At 41.7% G+C, this 21,315-nt stretch overlaps 1 protein-coding gene across 1 annotated transcript in view; it reads left to right on the top strand.

The window, feature by feature from the left end:
- The window catches only part of msh4 (mutS homolog 4), a 213,455-nt gene that overhangs the window by 125,996 nt on the left and 66,144 nt on the right, over window positions 1-21,315 (top strand). Inside the window, exons 10-11 of the mRNA XM_073063909.1 lie at window positions 10,890-10,954; window positions 14,828-14,997. Coding sequence (XP_072920010.1) covers window positions 10,890-10,954; window positions 14,828-14,997 — 235 coding nt within the window. The remainder of the gene's footprint in view (window positions 1-10,889; window positions 10,955-14,827; window positions 14,998-21,315) is intronic.

The following is a 21,315-nucleotide window of genomic DNA, read 5'->3' on the forward strand; positions in this document are numbered from 1 at the left end:
GTGTTGAAATTTGACCATTTGTCACTACTTTAGCTTTGGGATTAGTATTTAAGGTTTTAATCCATTTTATAAAGGATACTCCTAATCCGTATTTTTCCAATACCTTAAATAAAAAATCCCACTCCAATCTATCAAATGCTTTTTCTGCATCTAAAGCAACTGCCACGCTCATTTCCTCCCTCTTCTGTGCTAAATGAATTATACTAAATAAGCGAGTTACATTATCTGCTGATTGTCTATTTTTAATAAATCCTGTTTGATCCATATGTACTAATTTTGGTAAGCATTTAGATAATCTATTAGATAAGATTTTTGCTATTATTTTATAATCAGTATTTAATAAAGAAATCGGTCTATATGATGATGGCTTTAAAGGATCTCTATCTTTTTTTGGCAATACTATTAAAATGGCTGTCGAAAAGGATTCTGGAAGTTTATGCGTTCTTTCCGCTTGGCGTATTAACTCCATAAGAGGAGGAATTAATAAATCGTTAAACTTTTTATAGAATTCAGGCGGAAAACCATCTTCTCCTGGAGATTTATTACTTTGAAGTGATCCTAGGGCTTCTTCGACCTCTTTCAATGTAAAAGGCATATCTAATCCCTTCTGTTCTTCCGTATTTAATTTTGGAAGAGTTATTTGTGATAGAAACCTTTCTATCTTGACATTGTCATTTTGTGATTCTGATTTGTACAACTCAGAGTAAAAATTCTTAAAAGCTTCATTAATTTCTAAAGGTTTATAAGTAATTTTATTTACTCTTGTTCGAATTGCATTTATTGTTTTAGAAGTCTGGTCTGTTTTTAGCTGCCATGCAAGAACTTTATGTGATCTTTCACCTAGTTCATAATATCTTTGTTTAGTTCTCATAATTGCTTTTTCCGTTCGATATGTTTGGAGCGTATTATATTGTAACTTCTTGTTAATGAGTTGTCTTCGTTTTTCTTCTGTCATATTTCTTTGGGATTCTTTTTCTAATTTCGTAATCTCTTTTTCCAATTGATCTATTTCTATCATATATTCCTTCTTAATTTTAGAAGTATAACTTATTATCTGACCTCTCAAGTATGCCTTCATTGCTTCCCACACTATAAATTTATCATCAACTGAATGTGAATTTATATCTAAAAAGAACTGAATCTGTTTTTTCATAAAATCACAAAAGTCTTGACGTTTTAATAATATTGAATTAAATCTCCACCTATAAACTGATTCCTCTTTATCTGTCATTATCATTGTCATTATTAAAGGAGAATGATCTGACAGTATTCTTGCTTTATATTCCACATTTTTCACTCTATCTTGAATATTTGTTGATAATAGGAAAAAGTCTATCCTTGAGTATGTTTTATGTCTATTTGAATAAAATGAATAATCTCTTTCTTTTGGATTAATTCTTCTCCATATATCAATCAGATTTAAGTCTTTCATCAATGATAGAGTTAATTTTACTGCTTTTGATTTTGTAACAACCTTTGTTGATCTATCTAAAGCTGGATCTAGACAAAAATTAAAATCTCCACCTATTAATATTTTATCATGTGCGTTGGCCAAATTCAAAAAGACCTCCTGTATGAATTTTACATCATTTTCATTTGGTGCATAAATGTTCATAAGGGTCCATAGTTCTGAAAAAATTTGACAGTGTATAATTAGATATCTCCCCGCCGAATCAATTAATATGTTTTGTATTTTAATTGGTAGATTTTTGTTAACCAAAATTGCAACTCCTCTCGCCTTTGAATTAAATGAAGCTGCAATAACATTTCCAACCCAGTCTCTTTTTAATTTCTGGTGTTCTGTGTCCGTTAAATGAGTTTCTTGTAAAAAAGCTATATCTGTTTTCATTTTTTTAATATATGTTAAAATTCTTTTTCTTTTTACTGGCCCATTAAGCCCATTAACATTAAAACTTAAAAAGTTTAGTAGATTAGTCATTATTTTTTTTTATTATATTATTCCAATCTATAATAATACCTAATCTTTCCACTTTCATGGTATCTTGGGAAATCTTTATAAAAATCTCCGTGTTGCTATGTGTGTCCCCACCAATCATCCAGGCTAAAAGATAGAAGAAAATTAAAATATAAAGAAAAAAACAAAATACCCCCCTACTAATGTTGTGGAAAAATAACACAACATTACCCCCCTCTGCTGTACGGGTCATGGCAGCCGCCATGATTACACACGTGAATCCCGCAGTAACCGATCCAAAGCTCCCCAGCCCCCCCGCAACACAAAAACGTATATGTATAAGAAGAGAAAAAAAAAGAAATACCATTCTCATTTAGTATTTCTAAAATTTTGCTCCCCTTTTCTATAATATCCATAAATGTCCATCAATTCTGTTCGTTGGGTCTATCTTCATAGCGTATAGATGGAAGATCTTGTACAAACTCCTCCGCTTTTCGATAATCGGGAAAAAATTTTTTTCCTTCCTCCGAAAAAATTATCAGTGTTGCTGGATGACGCATTGTAAATTTGTAACCCTTTACCCATAAGGCTTTTTTCACTGGGTTAAATTCCTTCTTCCTCTTCAACAGGTTGTGACTTATATCAGGGTAAAAAAGGACTGGTTTTCCTGCTATCATCAATGGCCCGTTTCTATTTTTGGCACTTTGGGCGGCAGCCTTCAGGATCTTTTCTTTGTCTTGGTATCGTAAACATTTTATCAAAATTGATCGTGGGTTTTGATCAGCTCGAGGTCTTGGCCTTAAGGATCTATGAGCCCTTTCGATCTCAATTGGAGTTTCTCCTTCCATTTCCAACTTTTCAGGGATCCATTTTTGAAAAAAATTTATTGGGTCTTCTCCTTCTATATCTTCTTTAAGTCCAACAATTTTAATATTATTTCGTCTACTGAAATTTTCAAGCTTATCAATTTGTTCCATAAATTGTTTTCTTTCTGATGCCCAAGCAGCATTTTCATTTTCTATTTTGTCCATTCTTTCAACCATGTCCTCCGTTGTATTTTCCAAGTCCGTAATTCTTTTTTCCATTTTTTCCTGTCTCTTTGTTATTTTATCAAGCATAATCTCCATTTTGGTCATTTTTTTTTCGAGTCTTTTTTGATTATTTTTAATTATTTTTAATGTGTCTAATTTACGCATTATTTGCCTCAAAGTCTTTTCTATATTTCTAGAAGGACTTTTAGCTTCTTCTTCATCTGATCCTTCCGAGACACTTGACTCTCCCTCCGATTCGCTATCACTTTCAGTTGCAGTGGTAGCTGGGCTTTGTAGTTCTTGTTGCTTCCGTTTGCGCATGCTCCGTCCTTCGGGTTTGCGCAATTCACGATGACCCTTCCCTTCAGGAATGGCCATTGTTGCCGCGGTCTCTTGTTCCGCCTCGCCGGTGGCACAACGTACCTGAGACCGGGGTACCTCGGCAGACGTGGGCCCCGCTCTTGTTCCAACTTGCGTAATCTTCCCGGTATTAGTTTTCTTCATCTTCCTTCTTTGAGGCATTGCTTGACACAGTCCGGAGTAGTTTATAAGTAACTTTTAGAAGATACTGACTAACTTTTCTTCATTTAGACATTAATTTATTAACTTTTTACGGGAGAGCCGGGTTCCAGCGTCTCGATCCTACGTCATCACGTGACGTCCCCCCGCAGCTACCCTCTCTTGAGGAAGAATGGGAGGATGATGAAAGGAAAAAATGGTAAAGTTTATCTTAGCCCTTTGGAGCAAGATGGGATGCGAAATGTGAAGAGGCCTTTCAGGTGTTGAAGGAGCTGCTGATGAAAGTGCTTGTGTTGGCTTTTGCAAACCCCCATTTGCCATATGAATTACATACAGATGCCAGCCGAGAGGGCTATATCACGATCGGCACACAGTTGAGACTGTCACCCTCCGAGTGAAATTACCCCGCACACAAATTGGAGTTTCTGGCATTGAAATGGGCTGTAGTGGATAAGTTAAGTGACTATCTATATGGTGCCAAGTTTGAGGTGAGGACGGACAACAATCCATTGACTTATATCCTGACCTTGGAGTAATTGGATGCCACAGGCCATCATTGGTTGATGGTGTTGTCTGCCTATGATTTCAGCCTGAAGTACTGACTGGGAAGCCGGAATATTGGTGCGGATGTGTTGTCCCAATGTGCACATGAAAGGCTGGAAATGGATGGAGAGTGGGAGAGCATTCCTGCACCTGGACTTAAAGCAATGTGCCAGAGTTCTGTCACGGAGAAGACAGAGGCGAGGCACGGGCAGGATAGAGCGGTGAACCATTGGGAGCTTCTAGTTGTGCCATTCCACAAGCTTACTGCAACCTGATTGCTCTGAGTACAAAGCAGTTACCTGAGTTGAGTCCTGGGGAAGTGGCCGCCACTCAGCGAGATGATCCTTGTATAGGTACTGTTTGGTCAGCTGTTATGGAAGGGGATATGGCCCAAGCTGAAAAGAGGAAACACCCTGCCATGCCTCTACTTCTGAGAGAATGGAACAAACTGGAGTTCTGCTACCAGTTTCTATACCGGGTCATGTGTCCTCCAGACAGCCTCAGCGTTCCCAGTTGGCTCTGCCTGAGAATATCAGAGGATTGTGTTGAAGTCACTTCATGATGATTCAGGTCATTTAGAATTTGACAAGACCTATGGATTGGTCAGAGATGAGTTCTACTGGCCTTTAATGAAGCCTGAGGTTGAAGAGTCCTGTAGGTCGTGCATTAGATGTATTTGGAGGAAGATGCTGCCCATGACGGCTGCTCCTTTCTCCCATTTGCAAAGTGTGGAGCCACTTGATTTGGTCTGTATGGAATCTGATTCCAGGAACATGGCGAATGTCTTGGTTATTACTGATCACTACACCAGGTATGCTCAAGGCTTCCCAACAAAGGAGCAGAGGGTGGCCACCATCGCCAAAGTGTTTTGGGAAAAATATTTCATTCATTATGGCCTTTCTAGATGGATACAGCCATCAGGGAAGGGATTTTGAGATAGGCTCATACATGAGTTCCTGAGCATGCTTGGAGTCAAGGAATTGAAGACTACACCTTATCACCTTCAGGGTGGTCTCCAGCCTAAGAGATTCAGCCAAACATTGCTAGACATGTTTGGAAACCTGGAGATCAGCAAGAAGAATAAATGGAGTCAGCATATTGGGCATCTGGCTCACTGCTACAACTGTACCCAGAATCAAGCTTCTGGATACTCGCCATATTATTTGATGTTTGGGCATGAAGCAAGATTGCCTGTTGACCTCTGATTCAAAAATGTTGGGGAAGACTTCCCACAGAAGGTCTAAAGTATGTGTATGACATGAGCAGGGAATTGCAAAAGGCTTATGAACTAGCAGAGGTCTCTGCTACCAAGCAGAATCAAGGAATTAAGAGAAGATATGATCAAAAGATTAGGTTCTCCCACTACTGCTTGGAGACAGAGAGTTCTCATAAAGAATTTGGGGCTACCAGGAAAGCATAAGTTGGCTGAATGCTGGGTGGCTATATATTATGTAATGGAGAGTCAGATGCCAAATGTGCAAGTTTTGTGGGTGAAGCCAGCAGATGGGAATGGACCTGTGAAAATTCTCCACCAGAACCACCTTCTACTTCTGGACAAGAGGTACGCGTTGACCCAGAGCCTGACATAGACCTTACACCTAGTGGGCAGACTTTGCGGTGATGTGGAAGAACAGAAAGACAAGCAGTTGAGAGACCTGAAAGGGACTTAACCACTGAATGTTGTACAGACTCAGAGGATGGGGAAATGGAGGTGTGGTATATGTTACCCTCTGTAAACTCCACAATAATTGATGAAGAGATTCCCAGATCTCACCATGTTCATGCAGATGAAATGGGGGATGGGGTGGGGGAAGAGTCTAGCAGTAGACAGATAGGCTTGCGGCTGGACAATGAAGGGAGACTGGGCTCTAAAGTAACTGAGAATGAAGCTGAGTTAGCCAAGTGACAGGGGACCAGGGTTGCTGTAAGGCACTAGTAGTGGGGGAGGCCTCTCCATATAGACAGGAAAGATCCCAAGGAAAGTCTGAAACTGAAGAAGTGGATGGTGGGATAAGGAAGTCTCAAAGAGTCAGGAAGCCCCAGATAGGCAGTCCTATGTTGCACTGGGGTAACAGAGTGTTGCACACACAAAGTACTCTGCAGATGCTGTGGTCAAATCAACACATACAAACAAGCTGGATGAACTCAGCAGGTCGGGCAGCATCCGTTGAAATGAGCAGTCAATGTTTCGGGCTGAGACCCTTCGTCAGGACCTTCTTATATGAGTGTTGCACATATCTGCCTAGTGAGATATGTCACTACCATTTACAAATGGATTGGAGGTCCTGATAGCAGAAAATTCCTTTGAAAACTTATTAATGAGACAGTGATAAATTTCAAAGTCATGAGGACATGACTATTCAGGTGGGGAAGGGGAGAATGTAAGCCCTGGTTCACATTTTATTGTAACGTTGTAGTTATTTCATTTTTAGCAGTTCTGTAAGAGCAGTCTTAGGGAGCCTTAGGAATGTGCATCGTCCAAATAGGATGGTGGAACTGGCAGAAGCTTCTAGAGAATGCTGGGAGGAGAGGTTTTGTGAGGGACACCAAGGTTGGTCTTGGTCTTTGTTCAGCGCAAGAGGAAGAGAGAAGACACCAGAGAGAACCGATCGTTGGAGTCGATCTGGTGAGAAAACACTATTCGATGGAGCCAAGGCACGGAGGTCTACCAAGGATCAGTGAATATGGCTTTTAGAAGATTTGAGCTCCAGCCTGCACATTTTACTGTTTAATTATAATGGGCCCTTTTTTTTTCTTTTCTTTACTAAATTTTTAGTTAACATTCATAAATATACTTCTTTATAATTGTATGCAGTGTGTGATCTGTTATTTCATGCCAACGGGCTATTATAGGAGCACACACCAGGGCTTGGGTGGGCGAGACATCCCAATCTCACAGATTTGTTGTGTACACGAGACGTATGAAGCTGGAGAAAGATGGGTATTTCGCCATGGAGTCGGAGGCTGTTAGTGAGGGGCTAACAAGCCGTTTCTAGAGATTCCCACTAAAAAGGGGTTTCACGTGCATATAACAAATAATGTATAAAGAAATGAGACAGTGTTTTTCTGAACTAGGATGTAACATAAACAATAACTTTTGAAGCTAAGGATAAAATCTACAGATGAATCATGCAAACAGTAAACTAAAGTGCATTAATATTAAATATTGTAAGGTATGGAACAGATTAACTAGCGACTCTTTACTACGATGCAGCAGGGAGTTCAGAAGCCTAATGGCCTGGGGGAAGAAACTGTTTCTCATCCTGACCATTCTTGGTTTTATGCTTTGTAGTCTCCTTCCTATTAGTAAAAAGTCAAAGAGGATGTTGGATGGATGGGTGAGATCCTTAATACGGAGGGCTTGTCAGAACCTCCAGTTGAACTCTGTCTTTTTGTGTGTTTCCCCCTAGCTATCAGTCTGTGGTTTTCATGCCCCATGTGCTCCTGTCCCCACTCCTGCTCTACTCCGGCCCCTGTATTACTGAGTACTCTGTCTCTCACCTGTTTCTCATTATTACCTGTATTGCTGCCACTTGTGTCTCATTGTGCTTCACCTATCACCCACCTTTGCTTATTGCTCAGTGTATTTCAGTCCTGTGTTTTCACCTGTTTGTTGCCAGATTGTGCCAATGAATTTTCCTGAGCCTGTCCAGCATTTGTATCTGTACTCTGTCTGTCTGAATACTGACTCTTGACTGTTTCCCAGTTCTGGTTTTTGGATTTCTCTGGATGTTTTGATCACTGACTGAACTTTGACACTGATTTTGTTTGCACCTCGGGATTTGTTACCCAATTAATATCACTGTGTGTACAGTATTGGGTCTGCGATTGGATCCCTGCTCCAGTGCCCTGACAGGGTTCTGTATTCGTATGACTCCTGATAAATGTCCCCAATGGATGAAACATAGACAACCTACAGCACAATACAGGCCCTTCAGCCCATAATGCTGTGCCGAACATGTACTTCCCTAGAAATTAACCAGGATTACCCATAACTTTCTATTGTTCTAAGCTGCATGCGCCTATCCAGGAGTCTCGTAAAAAGACCCTATTGTATCCACCTCCACAGCTGTTGCTGGCAGCCCGTTCCATGCACCCAGCACTCTCTGTCCCAGGACAGATCTCTGAGGCACAAAACTGGTCACCGACCTCCATGCAAAATATGACCCGTCTACAACCACTTCTGTGGGTAAGGCAGTTCTGGATCCACAAAGCAATGTCCCCTTGGATCCCGTTCCTCCTTACTTTCTCAATAAGCCTTGCATGGGGTACCTTATCAAATGCTTTGCTGAAATCCATATACACTGCATTTACTGCTGTACCTCCATCAATGTGTTAGTCACATCCTCAAAAAATTCAGTCAGGCTCATAAGGCATGACCTGACTTTGACAAGCCATGCAGGCTATTCCTAATCATATTATGCCTCTCCAAATGTTCATAAATCCTGCCTCTCCTGATCTTTTCCATCAGCTCACCAACCACTGAAGTAAGACTCACTGGTCTATAATTTCCTGGGCTTTTCCTACTCCCTTTCTTGAATAAGGCAACAACATCTGCAACCCTCCAATCCTCCGGAACCTGTCCTGTCCCTATTGATGATGCAAAGATCATTGCCAGAGGCTCAGTATTCTCCTCCCTCACCTCCCACAGTAGCCTGGGGTACATCTCACCCAGTCCCGGAGACTTATCCAAAAGCTTCAGTACATCCTCTTTCTTAATGTCTAAATGCTCAAGCTTTTCAATCTGCTGTAAGTCATCCTTACAATTACCAAGATCCTTGTCTGTAGTAAATACTGAAGCAAAGTATTCATTAAGGACTTCTGCTATCCCCCCTGGTTCTATACACACTTTTCAACTGTCACACTTGATTGAACCTATTCTCTCAGGTCTTATTCTCTTATTCTTCGCATACTTGTATAATGCCTTGGGGTTTTCCTTAATCCTGCTCATCGAGGTCTTCTCATGGCCCCTTCTGGCTCTCCTAATTTCATTCTTAAGCTCCTTCCTGCTAGCCTTATAATTTTCTAGATCTCTATTACTACATAGTTTTTTGAATCTTTCATAAGCTTTTCTTTTCTTCTTAACTATATTTTCAACAGCCTTCGTACACATGGTTCCTGTACCCTGTCTCATTGGACCATACCTATGCAGACTGCCACGCAAATATCCCCTGAACATTTGCCACATTTTTGAGAACATCTCACATTTCTGAGAACATCTGTTCCCAATTTCCGAATTCCTGCCTGATTGCTTCATATTTCCCCTTACTCTAATCAATCATTTTCCTAACTTGTCTGCTCCTATCCCTCTCCAGTGGTATGGTAAAGGAGATACAGTTGTGATCATTATCTCGAAAATGCTCTCCAACTGAGAGACCTGACACCTGACCAGTTTCATTTCCCAATACCAGATCAAGTACAGCCTCTCTACTTGAAGGCTTATCTACATATTGTGTCACCTTCCTGAACACATCCAACAAACTCAACCCCATCTCAACCCCTTGCTCTTGGGGATGCCAATCAATATTGGGGAAATTAAAATCTCCCAATACAACAACCCTGTTATTATTGCACCTTTCCAGAATCTGTCTCCCTATCTGCTCCTTGATGTCCCTGTTACTATTGGATGGTCTATAAAAAAACACCCAGTAGAGTTATTGATCCCTTCCTGTTTCCAACTTCTACCCCCAGATACTCCGTAGACAATCTCCCCATGACTGCCTCCTTTTTTGCTGCCGTGACACTATCTCTGATCAGCAGTGCCACACCCACAGCTCCTTTGCCTCCCTCCCTGTCCTTTCTGAAATATCTAAAGTCTGGCACTTTCTGCCCCTGAGCCATCCATGTCTCTGTAGTGGCCACAACAGGATTGAAGACTGAGTGGACGATGGATTGTTCCAGAGAGAGATTGAATATATCTGTCAGCACCATCGTCGGCTGGGCTGCACAGTCTTTCAGAACCCGACCTGATATATTATTGGGCTCCGCAGCTTTCTGTGGTTTAACTATGGCCGGGGTCTACCTCAGCTCAGCTCAGCCAGACGTAGTGTCTGCTCCCCTGGAGAAAGGGGTGCCTTCCTTACCAGCTCTTTGTTCTGTGCATCAAACTGGGCATCGAAGACATTCAGCCTCTCAGGCAATGAAGCATCCTGGTCACTGATATGCAGGGTAAACTTGCAGTCTGTAATCCTCTGAATTTCTTGCCACGTGTGCCTCGTGTTTCTGTTATTGCAGAGGTCGTTGTGAATTCTCTGAGAATGCTTCTATTTTGCCTTCCTCGTGAAGTGGGAAAGCTCCATCATATCAAAGTACATATATGGTGACAAATATTTATTTTGATAATAAATTGACTTTGAACTTTGAGAGGTGTAGATGGAGTAGGCAGACAATATCTTTTTCCCAGATTTGAAATGTCTAATATCAGAGGGCATTCATTTAAAGTAAGATGGGATAATTTCAAAGGAGATGTGAGAGGCAAGTATTTTTTAAACAGAGTGGTGGGTGCCTGCAATGCACTGCCTGACGTGGTAGTAGAGGCAGATACATTAGAAACTCATAAGAGACTTTAGATAGGCACATGAATGTGAAGAAAATGGAAGGATTTGGATATTGTGTAGGAAAAGGGAATTAGTTAGGTTGCCCATTTGATTACTAATTTAATTGGATTGACACTACATTGTGGGCCGAAGTGCTGTGCTGTTCTCTGTTCTATGTTCTAAAGGGAGCAGAGGCAGATTTCATGCCCACCAAGCATTCTTATGTCATTGCAATAACAGTAGCCCAGGAAGTTGGCAAATCCATGTCAGAAACAAGGGGAAGAAATCATCACTTTTAAAAAATGCATAAAAACAATTGTCTAAGAATACTTTCTTGCTCTTCAGGAAATTCTGAAAAACTGCAAGACCCCACTACTAAAGGCTTATTGCAGTTCACTTGGAGACAGCAGGTAAGCCTCAATATAGTAAGTGCTGATGATCTGCAACCTCATGCTTGTTCTTCAGTCATACTGTATTTACTTGTGAACAAGGAAAACATCCCAGCCCCTGATACCAAACTGTTCTGAAGTTTGAACACAGACATGCCATTTTTATACAGAATTGATTAGTTGGTTACAGATATTGACCAATTGGTAACTTTGTGGATGTTCAAATTCCTTATTTGCAATCACCAGTCATTCTATGATAATACAATTGCCAATAGAATCTCCATGTTAAAAGCCAGTGGTACTACAGAATTAGTAAATTAACTGAGCAATGCCAAGTGACACCCTAGAATTCTTTTTTTGCAACTCTATCTTTTCTTGGTACGTCAAATGGCTCCTGTCCCCTGTTGTGCAAAGGGGAATAGCACTCATTAAAAACCTCTCTTCAAAAGCTTCACTTGCCTGAGCTGACTGCACATTATCTGCAAACCATCTGTGCCTGGATATCATCTTAACCCTTACCTTGCCACAACTTCCTCGCGTGAAAAGCTTTGTTTTGCGTGGCATCCAGACAGATCACACCATACATGAGTACATCAAGACAGTAGAAAATGATAGTCAAGCAGTGTGTAGTGACACACTTACAAAGCTGAGAGGACAAGGGCCAAGATGTGATATCAAGAGTTCATCTTTATTGTGTTGGAGTTCCATTTAAAAGTCTAAGTTTTAAAGATTTTGTAGCTGTAACCCAATCCAGAATCCCCAGGGTGGAAGGGGTTGGTTGCTTGCTCAAGGCAGTGGGAAGTGTAGACAGAGGCAATGGAGAAGGTCGATTTTTGTGTTAGACTGAGCTGTGTGCACAACTTTCTGCAATTTCTTGCAGTTTTGGACAATACATTTGCCATACCAAACTGCTGCACCCAGATAGGACACAGCATTTGCAGGATCTCTTATATTTATGATTTGTTGCTCTGCGAAATCTCTTCGAGGTATATCTACCATGAAGAAGTTTAAATCTTCTCTTCAGTGGGAGTTCAGAGACACTCTTTTACTGCCCCCTATGAACTTTGCTGATCTCTGACTCTTCAACCATGTGGTCACCCAGACTCAATACCACAGCCACATGCCCTTGGAGCTTGGCTCCTATTATCTTGTTCCTATCAGATTCCTTCTTCAGCACTTTTACATTTTCCACCTGTCCCCTCCTGGTTTCTCACTTCATTCCCCCTCCCCCACACCCTTATCTTCCTCCTAACTTTGCTTCACCTATCTCCTTCACCTCCCCCACCTTCTAATTTGACTTCTTTCCCCTTTCTTTCTAGTCCTGATGAAGATTCAAGACATTGACCTTTTCCTCTCCATTGATGCTGCCTGACCTGCTGAGTTCCTGCAGTATTTTGTGTGTGTTATTCAGAATACTTTCTATGGTGAATCTAAAATTTGATGAGAGTCACTGGGGCATGCAAAATTTCCTTAGCCTGCTGGTGAGCTTTTTTGGTCATTGTATCTACCTGGTTGGACCAGGACAAATTGATGGTGATTTTGTACCTAGGAACTTGAAGTTTTCAGTCATCTCCATCTCAACACCATTGATACAGACAGGGACGTGCACTCCATCCTGTTTCCTGAAGTCAGCTCTTTTGTTTTGCTGACATAGAGGGAAAGGTTGTCAAGACTCCACGTCACTAGGTTCTCTATCTCCTTCCTAGTAACATCACATTGTTGTTTGAAATCCAGCCCGCTATGATGGTGTCTTCTGCAAACTTGTAGAAGGAATTGGAGTAGAATCTGACTAACCAGTTATAAATGCATAGGGAGTAAAATAAGCGTTTGAAGACACAGCCCTGTAGGTCACCAGCACTGAAGATAATTGTGGCAAAGGTGTTGCTGCTTATCCTTACGGTCTGTTGGTCAAAATGTCAATTGCGGGGGGGGGGGGGGGGGGTGGTGCTGAATCCCAAGTCTAAGAATTTGACTTGGTTTTGAGTTACAATATTGAAGAATAAAACATTAAATTACACAGACTAATTACACAGGCATGTCTCTCCCCACTACTGGGAGTATCTACATGAGGTGCTGCCTCAGAAAACTGCATGTATCATCAAAGGTCCCCATCATCTGGACCGTGCCATCTTTCTGCAGCTCCCAGAAGAGGTACAGAGTTTGAAGTCCCACTCCATCAGCTCTAGGAAGAACTACTGCTCTTCAACTATTCGGTTCTTGAACCAACCGGCACAATAAACTTGACTTGACTGCTCAAAACTTTTTACAGACTTGCAAGTTTGTGTAAGCAGATGGGTCATCCATTCCTTTAAATCCTTCCTGCTATTGACAGATAAAATATCTACAAGAGATTTTGCAGATGTTGAAAATCCAGAGGAGCACATGCAAAATGCTGGAGGAACTCAGCGAGTCAGGCAGCATCTGTGAAGAGGAGTAAACAGTAAACATTTTAGGCAGAGACTCCTCATCAGTCCTGGTTCTCAGTCTTGGCCCAAAACATGCACTGTTTATTCCTCTCCATAGATACTGGCTGACCTGCTGAATTCCTCCAGCATTTTAGTGTGTTACTCAAGAGTTAAGATCTTGGTTGGGTTCCTTTTAATTGATCCACTTCCACCCATACCTTCCATCAATACTTTATTGAACTTACAGCACAAAAGAGGCTATTTCCACCATTGCTCATCTTGAAAGAACAGTTCAGTGGTTCCTTCCCAATGTCCTAAAAATGTTTCTATAACTACTTCAGTTCCATTTTGAAAGTTGTTTTTACATCTATTTCCATGTGCATTCCAGTTACAACTTCTTGGAAAGAAGGGACTTGCCTCAGGACATCACAAAGCACTTTTTATCCGAGAGTGAAGTTTATAACTGTATTCACGATGATTTTGTGGGAAAGATGGCAGTCAATTTGTACATAGTGGACTACCACACAAAGCAATGTGGTAATGATCACTATTTGTTTTTGATGTGATTTTAGGCGATACCTTCTTTCATTAGGTGGATAGCTTCACTCATCACAACAGGGAATTGATTTCACAACCTACAGGCCTACTTTCAAGGATTCTACGGCTAATGTTTTTAATGGTCCCAGAGCACATCCTCCACAGTCTCTACAACTCATGTTTTTGGTATTACTTATTATTTAATTTGCACAATTTTCTTCTTTTTGCATTTAGGTTGTTTGTCAGTTTTTATGTATAGTTTTTCATAAATCTATTGCATTTCTTAATCGTTTGTATAGTTTTTCATAAACTCAATTATAATTTGTTTTCCTACAAATGCAAAAACATGAATCTCAGGGTAGTACATGGTAACATTATGTACTTCTATAATAAATTGACTTTGACTTTGAGGTTCTTTTGTCAGTTTAATTGCATCATAAGATGATGCTGGTGTTACTCAATGGATCTGTCGCCATCTCTTTCTGATTTCCAGCATCTGCAGGTTTTTACTTTTAATTTATGTTATTTATATCTCTAGCTATCAATTTCAAACAGTAGTCTTAAGAAATAACAATGTTGAACATTAATTAGTTATGCTACAACAAGTGTATGGGACATTGGAAAAAAAGTTGAAATTCCCCATGGGGATGAATAAAGTATCTATCTATCTATCTGTGTTAAATCTACTTTAAACTTCCTTGCTCTGAGAACAAGTTTGCACCTCCAGTCGCTGCATGAAATTGGAGTCTCACTTCACAGTACCTTCCCCACTGTAAACTGAGACCCTTGTGTACTTCCCAGGAATAACCAAATTCAGACCAAGTGGTTTCTTTCATGACATGTTTGCCCCCAAGTTTATTGAGGGATGAGCTAATTTCTAACAGACTTTTTTTATACTGCAGAATTTGAAGAATTCACTGTGCTTGGCATTTTTGTGTTGTGAAAATTGCAGATTCAACCTTATTCTGGAGGAAATCAAGACCGTTATTAATGATGATACAAGATACATTAAAGGATGCTTGAATATGAGAACGCAGAAATGCTATGCTGTCAGGCCAAACATCAACGAGTTCCTTGACATTGCTCGGCGCACTTATGCAGAGATTGTTGATGATATAGCAGGTACCATTTCCATATTGTTATTGGTTTGGCTGCTCAATGAGGATGAAAGAGTTGATGCTAAAGACTGCCATTAAAAGGGGGTGAAACTTTTGCTTAACTGTTAGCACTGGATAGATTACTGTTCAAATTATTTGCAAACCACAAACAGCAGTGTAGCAGTTAGCGCAAGGCAATTACAGCTTGGGCATTGGAGTTTGGAGTTCAGCTCTTATGTCATCTGTAAGAAATCTGTATGTCCTCCCCTTGGAATGTGTGGGTTTTCTCCTCCCACAGTCTAAAGACATACAGGTTTTTAGATTAATTGGTTATTGTAAATTGTCCTATGATAGGCTAGGCTTAAACAGGTGGGTTGCTGGGCGGCATGGCTCAAACAGCTGGAAGAGCCTGTTTCACGTAATATCCCAATAATTAAAAAATAAATAAATAGATAAATAAATAAGTACATTCTGCATAAACCAATAAAACTGACATTGATAAAGTATTGTGAGCAGCTTTGGGCCCCATATTTGAAAAAAGATGTGCTTGCATTGGAGAAGGTCCAGAGGTGGTTTACGAAAATGATCCCAGGAATTAGAGGTTAGCATACAGTATGAGGAGTGTTTGATGGCTCTAGGCTTGTACTGACTGGAGTTTACAAGAATGAAGGGGAGATCTCATTGAAACCTGTCAAATATTGAAAGTCCTAGATAGTGTAGATGTGGAGAGGATGTTTCCTGTAATGGGGAAATTTAGAACCAGAGGGCACAGCCTTAGAATTGAGGGACGTCCATTTAGAACAGAGATGAAAAAGAATTTTTTTTAGACAGAGGGTGGTGAATTGGTGGAATTCATTACCACAGATGGCAGTGGGGTAAATAGTCATTAGGTATATTTAAAGCAGAGGTCAATAGTTTCTTGATTGGTCAGGACATCAAAGGATACCGAGAGAAGGCAGAAGAATGGGTTTGAGGGGGAAAATAAATTAGACATGATCAAATGGTGGAGCAGAATCAAAGGGTCAGATGTCTTATGGTCTTAGGGTCTAAAATATGTTTTCCTATTAGAATGTATTCCTTAATATACTTTCTGGTTTTCAGCAGCCACGATATTTTACTTTCATAAACCTTCTGAAAATACTTCAAAAACTTATAACATCATTAATACACACTTTCTAGAATTGAGTGCAGGAAGTACTTTTGACAGGAGAAAACTCGGGAAACACATTGTCTTGAAGAAGACAGTCAGCCTTGAAGAAGAGTTTATTGAGTGTATTCGAGATGGGTTCCTTGAACAATACGTTACTGAGCCGACAAGGCGGCAAGCAGTCGTAGATCTGGTCCTGTGTAATGAGACAGGACTAATAAAAAATGTCCTAGTAAAGGATCCCCTTGGAATGAGTGACCATAACATGGTCGAATTCCATATTCAATTAGAGGATGAGAGGGTTGGATCTCAAACAAGCGTACTGAGCTTAAATAAAGGAGACTATGATGGTATGAGAGCGGAATTGCTTAAGATGGATTGGGAAAATAGATTAAAGGGTAGATCGGTACTTGATCAGTGGTGTATATTTAAGGAGTTATTTTACAACTATCAAGAAAAATATATTCCACTGAAGAAAAAAGGGTGTAAAAGAAAAAATAGTTATCCGTGGCTAAGTAAAGAAATAAAGCAAAGTATACGACTAAAAAGAAAGTTATATAAGGTAGCTAAATCTAGTGGGAAGATTGAAGATCGAGAAGCTTTTAAAGATCAGCAGCAAATAACAAAAAGATTGATTAAGAAGGGGAAGATAGATTATGAAAGTAAATTGGCGAAAAACATAAAAGCAGATAGTAAGAGTTTTTATAGTTACATAAAAAGTAAAAGGGTGGCTAAAGTAAATGTTGGTCCCCTAGAAGATGAGACCGGGAAATTAATGGTAGGGGACATGGAGATGGCGGAAACGCTGAACAAATATTTTGTATCAGTTTTTACAGTAGAGGACACTCAAAATATCCCAACACTGGATAAACAGGGGGCTCTAGGGGGAGAGAAGCTAACTACGATTCAAATCACCAAGGAAATGGTACTTGATAAATTAATGGGACTGAAGGTGGATAAATCCCCTGGACCGGATGGCTTGCATCCTAGGGTCTTAAGGGAAGTGGCGGTCGGGATTGTGGATGCATTAGTGATAATTTTTCAAAACCTGCTGGACTCGGCAATGGTCCCGGCAGATTGGAAAAATGCTAATGTAACTCCTTTATTTAAAAAGGGCAATAGACAGAAGGCTGGGAATTATAGGCCAGTTAGCCTAACATCTGTGGTTGGCAAAATGTTGGAATCGATAATTAAGGAAACAGTAACAGGGCATTTGGATAAACAAAGCTTAATAGGACAAAGTCAGCATGGCTTTACAAAAGGGAAGTCATGTTTGACAAATTTGTTGGAGTTCTTTGAGGACATAACATATAGGGTAGATGAAGGGGAACCAGTGGATGTGGTGTATTTGGACTTCCAAAAGGCATTTGACAAGGTGCCACACCAAAGATTATTACTTAAAGTAAAAAATCATGGGATTGGGGATAATATTCTGGCATGGGTGGAGGATTGGCTTTCTAACAGAAAACAGAGAGTTGGGATAAATGGTTTATTCTCAGACTGGCAGTTGGTGACTAGTGGTGTTCCGCAGGGGTCGGTGTTGGGACCCCAACTCTTTACAATCTATATTAGTGATTTGGAGAAAGGGACTAAGTACAACGTATCGAAGTTTGCTGATGACACAAAGATGGGAGGGAGTGTAATGAGTGCGGAGGACATTGAAACCCTGCAGGGGGACATAGATAGGCTGAGTGATTGGGCAGACATTTGGCAGATGAAATATTATACTGACAAGTGTGAGGTCTTGCACTTTGGCAGGAAAAATAATAGAGCAATTTATTATCTAAATGGAGAGAAACTGGAAAGTGCTTCTGTGCAAAGGGATCTGGGGGTCCTGGTGCAGGAAACACAAAAAGTTAGTATGCAAGTGCAGCAGGTGGTCAAGAAGGCCAATGGAATGCTGGCTTTCATTGCTAGGGGGATGGAGTATAAGAACAGGGAGGTCTTACTGCAGTTGTACCGGGTATTGGTGAGACCACACCTGGAGTACTGCGTGCAGTTCTGGTGTCCATTTTTAAGAAAGGGCATACTGGCTCTCGACGCAGTGCAGAGAAGGTTCACTAGGTTAATTCCGGGGATGGGTGGGTTGATGTATGATGAGAGGTTGAGTAGATTGGGACTCTACTCATTGGAGTTCCGAAGAATGAGAGGTGATCTTATTGAAACATATAAGATTGTGAAGGGGCTTGATCAGGTGGATGCGGGGAGAATGTTCCCAATGATGGGTGAAACTAGGACTAGAGGGCATAATCTTAAAATAAGAGGATGCCGTTCCAGGACTGAGATGCGGAGAAATTTCTTTACTCAGAGGGTAGTGGGGCTGTGGAATTTACTGCCCCAGAGAGCTGTGGAAGCTACTACACTCAATAAATTCAAAATGGAGATAGACATTTTCCTGGATAAAAATGGCATTAGGGGATACGGTGAGCGAGCAGGTAAGTGGACATGAGGCTAGGTTTAGATCAGCCATGTGATCTGGACCAGTTTTCGATAGTCTGGATGGGTCGGAGAGGAATTTTCCAGATTTTATCTCCTCAATTGGCAACTCGGTTTTTTTTCCCCGGGTGATCACATGGGTTTGGGCAGGATGAATAATAAAATAAAATGGGCGGCATGGTGCCCTGTTGGTTGGCACTGTTGCCTTGTGGGATTCGGTGAAAACTAGAGTTAAGATTGGATCAGCCATGATCTTGTTGAATGGCGGAGCAGGCTTGAGGGGCCGATTGGCCTACTCCTGCTCCTATCTCTTATGTTCTTATGTCTTCCCGAGTTTGTGGATCTTGGGTAGGAGGTAGAAACGTTTCTACCTCATACCCAAGATCCACAAACCTGCCTGTCCAGGTAGACCTATTGTCTCAGCTTGCTCTTCCCATTTCTGCCTCCTACCCAAGATCCACAAACCTGCCTGTCCAGGTAGACCTTTTGTCTCAGTTTGCTCCTGCCCCACCAAACTCATTTCTGCATATCATGACACTGTTTTATCCCCCCTTGTTCAATCTCTTCCCACCTATGTTTGTGACACTTCTCACGCTTTGAATTTTTTCAATGATTTTAAGTTCCCTGGCCCCCACCGCCTTATTTTCACCATGGACGTCCAGTCCCTATACACCTCCATCCCCCACCAGGACGGTCTCAGAGCTCTTCGCTTCTTTTTGGATTCCAGACCTAACCAATTCCCCTCTACCACCACTCTCCTCCGTCTTGCGGAATTAGTTCTTACTCTCAATAATTTCTCCTTTGGCTCCTCCCACTTCCTCCAAACCAAAGGTGTAGCCATGGGCACCCGCATGGGTCCCAGTTATGCCTGCCTTTTTGTTGGCTTTGTGAAACAGTCCATGTTCCAAGTCTATACGGGTATCCGTCCCCCTCTTTTCCTTCGCTACATCGATGACTGCATTGGTGCTGCCTCCTGCACACATGCTGAGCTTGTTGACTTCATTAACTTTGCCTCCAACTTTCACCCTGCCCTCAAATTTACCTGGTCAATTTCCGACACCTCCCTCCCCTTTCTTGATCTTTTTTTCTTCATCTCTGGAGACGGCTTATCTACTGATATCTACTATAAGCTTACAGACTCTCACAGCTACCTGGACTATTCCTCTTCCCACCCTATCTCTTTCAAAAATGCTATCCCCTTCTCGCAATTCCTCCGTCTCCGCCGCATTTGCTCTCAGGATGAGGCTTTTTATTCCAGGATGAAGGAGATGTCTTCCTTTTTTAAACAAAGGAAGACACTTCCTTCCCTTCGTCCACCATCAACTCTGCTCTCAACCACATCTCTCCCATTTCCCGCACATCTGCCCTCACCCTATCTGCCCACCACCCCACTCGGGATAGGGTTCCCCTTGTCCTCACCTACCACCCCACCAGCCTCCAGTTCCAACGTATAATCTTCTGTAACTTCCGCCACCTCCAACGGGATCCCACTACCAAGTACATCTTTCCCTCCCCCCACTTTCTGCTTTCTGCAGGGATTGCTCCCTATGTTACTCCCTTGTCCACTCGTCCCCCCCATCCCTTCCCACCGATCTCCCTCCTGGCACTTATCCTTGTAAGCAGAACAAGTGCTACACCTGCCCTTACACTTCCTCCCTCACTGCCATTCAGGGCCCCAGACAGTCCTTCTAGGTGAGGCGACACTTCACCTGTGAGTTGGCTGGTGTGGTATACTGCGTCCGGTGCTCCCGGTGTGGCCTTTTATATATTGGTGAGACCCGACGCAGACTGGGAGACTGTTTCGCTGAACACCTACGCTCTGACCGCCAGAGAAAGCAGGATCTCCCAGTGGCCACACATTTTAATTCCACATCCCATTCCCATTCTGATATGTCTATCCATGGCCGCCTCTACTGTCAAGATGAAGCCACACTTAGGTTGGAGGAACAACACCTTATATACCAGCTGGGTAGCCTCCAGCCTGATGGCATGAACGTTGACTTCTCTAACTTCCGTTAATGCCTCTCCTTCCCTTCTTACCCCATCCCTGACATATTTAGTTGTTTTTTTTCTCTCTCTCTGCCCATCATTCTGCCTGTCCTCCATCTCCCTCCAGTGCTCCCCTCCCCCTTTCTTTCTCCCGAGGCCTCCCATCCCATGATCCTTTCCCTTCTCCAGCTCTGTATCACTTTCGCCAATCACCTTTCCAGCTCTTAGCTTCATCCCACCCCCTCCGGTCTTCTCCTATCATTTCGCATTTCCCCCTTCCCCCACTACTTTCAAATCTCTTACTATCTTTCCTTTCAGTTAGTCCTGACGAAGGGTCTCGGCCCAAAACGTCAACAGTGCTTCTCCTTATAGATGCTGCCTGGCCTGCTGCGTTCCACCAGCATTTTGTGTGTGTAGCTTTAGTTGTTGTTCAGACTAAACATTAGAATGGGGAAGAAATGTGATCTCAGTGACTTTGACTATGGAGTGATTGTTGGTGCCAGATGGAGTGGTTTGAGTGTCTCAGAAACTGTTGATCTCCTGGAATTTTCTTGCTCAAGTCTCTAGAACTTATAGAGAATGGTGTGAGAAACAAAAACATCCAGTGAGCAGCAGCTTTGTGGCCGAAAATACCTTGTCAATAAGAGGGCAAGGAGAATGGACAGACTGGTTTAAGTGGAAAGGAAATTGACAGTAACACAGATAACCATGGGTTACTACAGTGGTGTGCAGAAGAGCATCTTTGAATGCATAGCATGTTGAACTTTAAAG

The sequence above is a fragment of the Hemitrygon akajei genome, chromosome 12 (genome assembly GCF_048418815.1).
Source record: "Hemitrygon akajei chromosome 12, sHemAka1.3, whole genome shotgun sequence".
In the NCBI taxonomy this organism is placed as follows: domain Eukaryota; kingdom Metazoa; phylum Chordata; class Chondrichthyes; order Myliobatiformes; family Dasyatidae; genus Hemitrygon; species Hemitrygon akajei.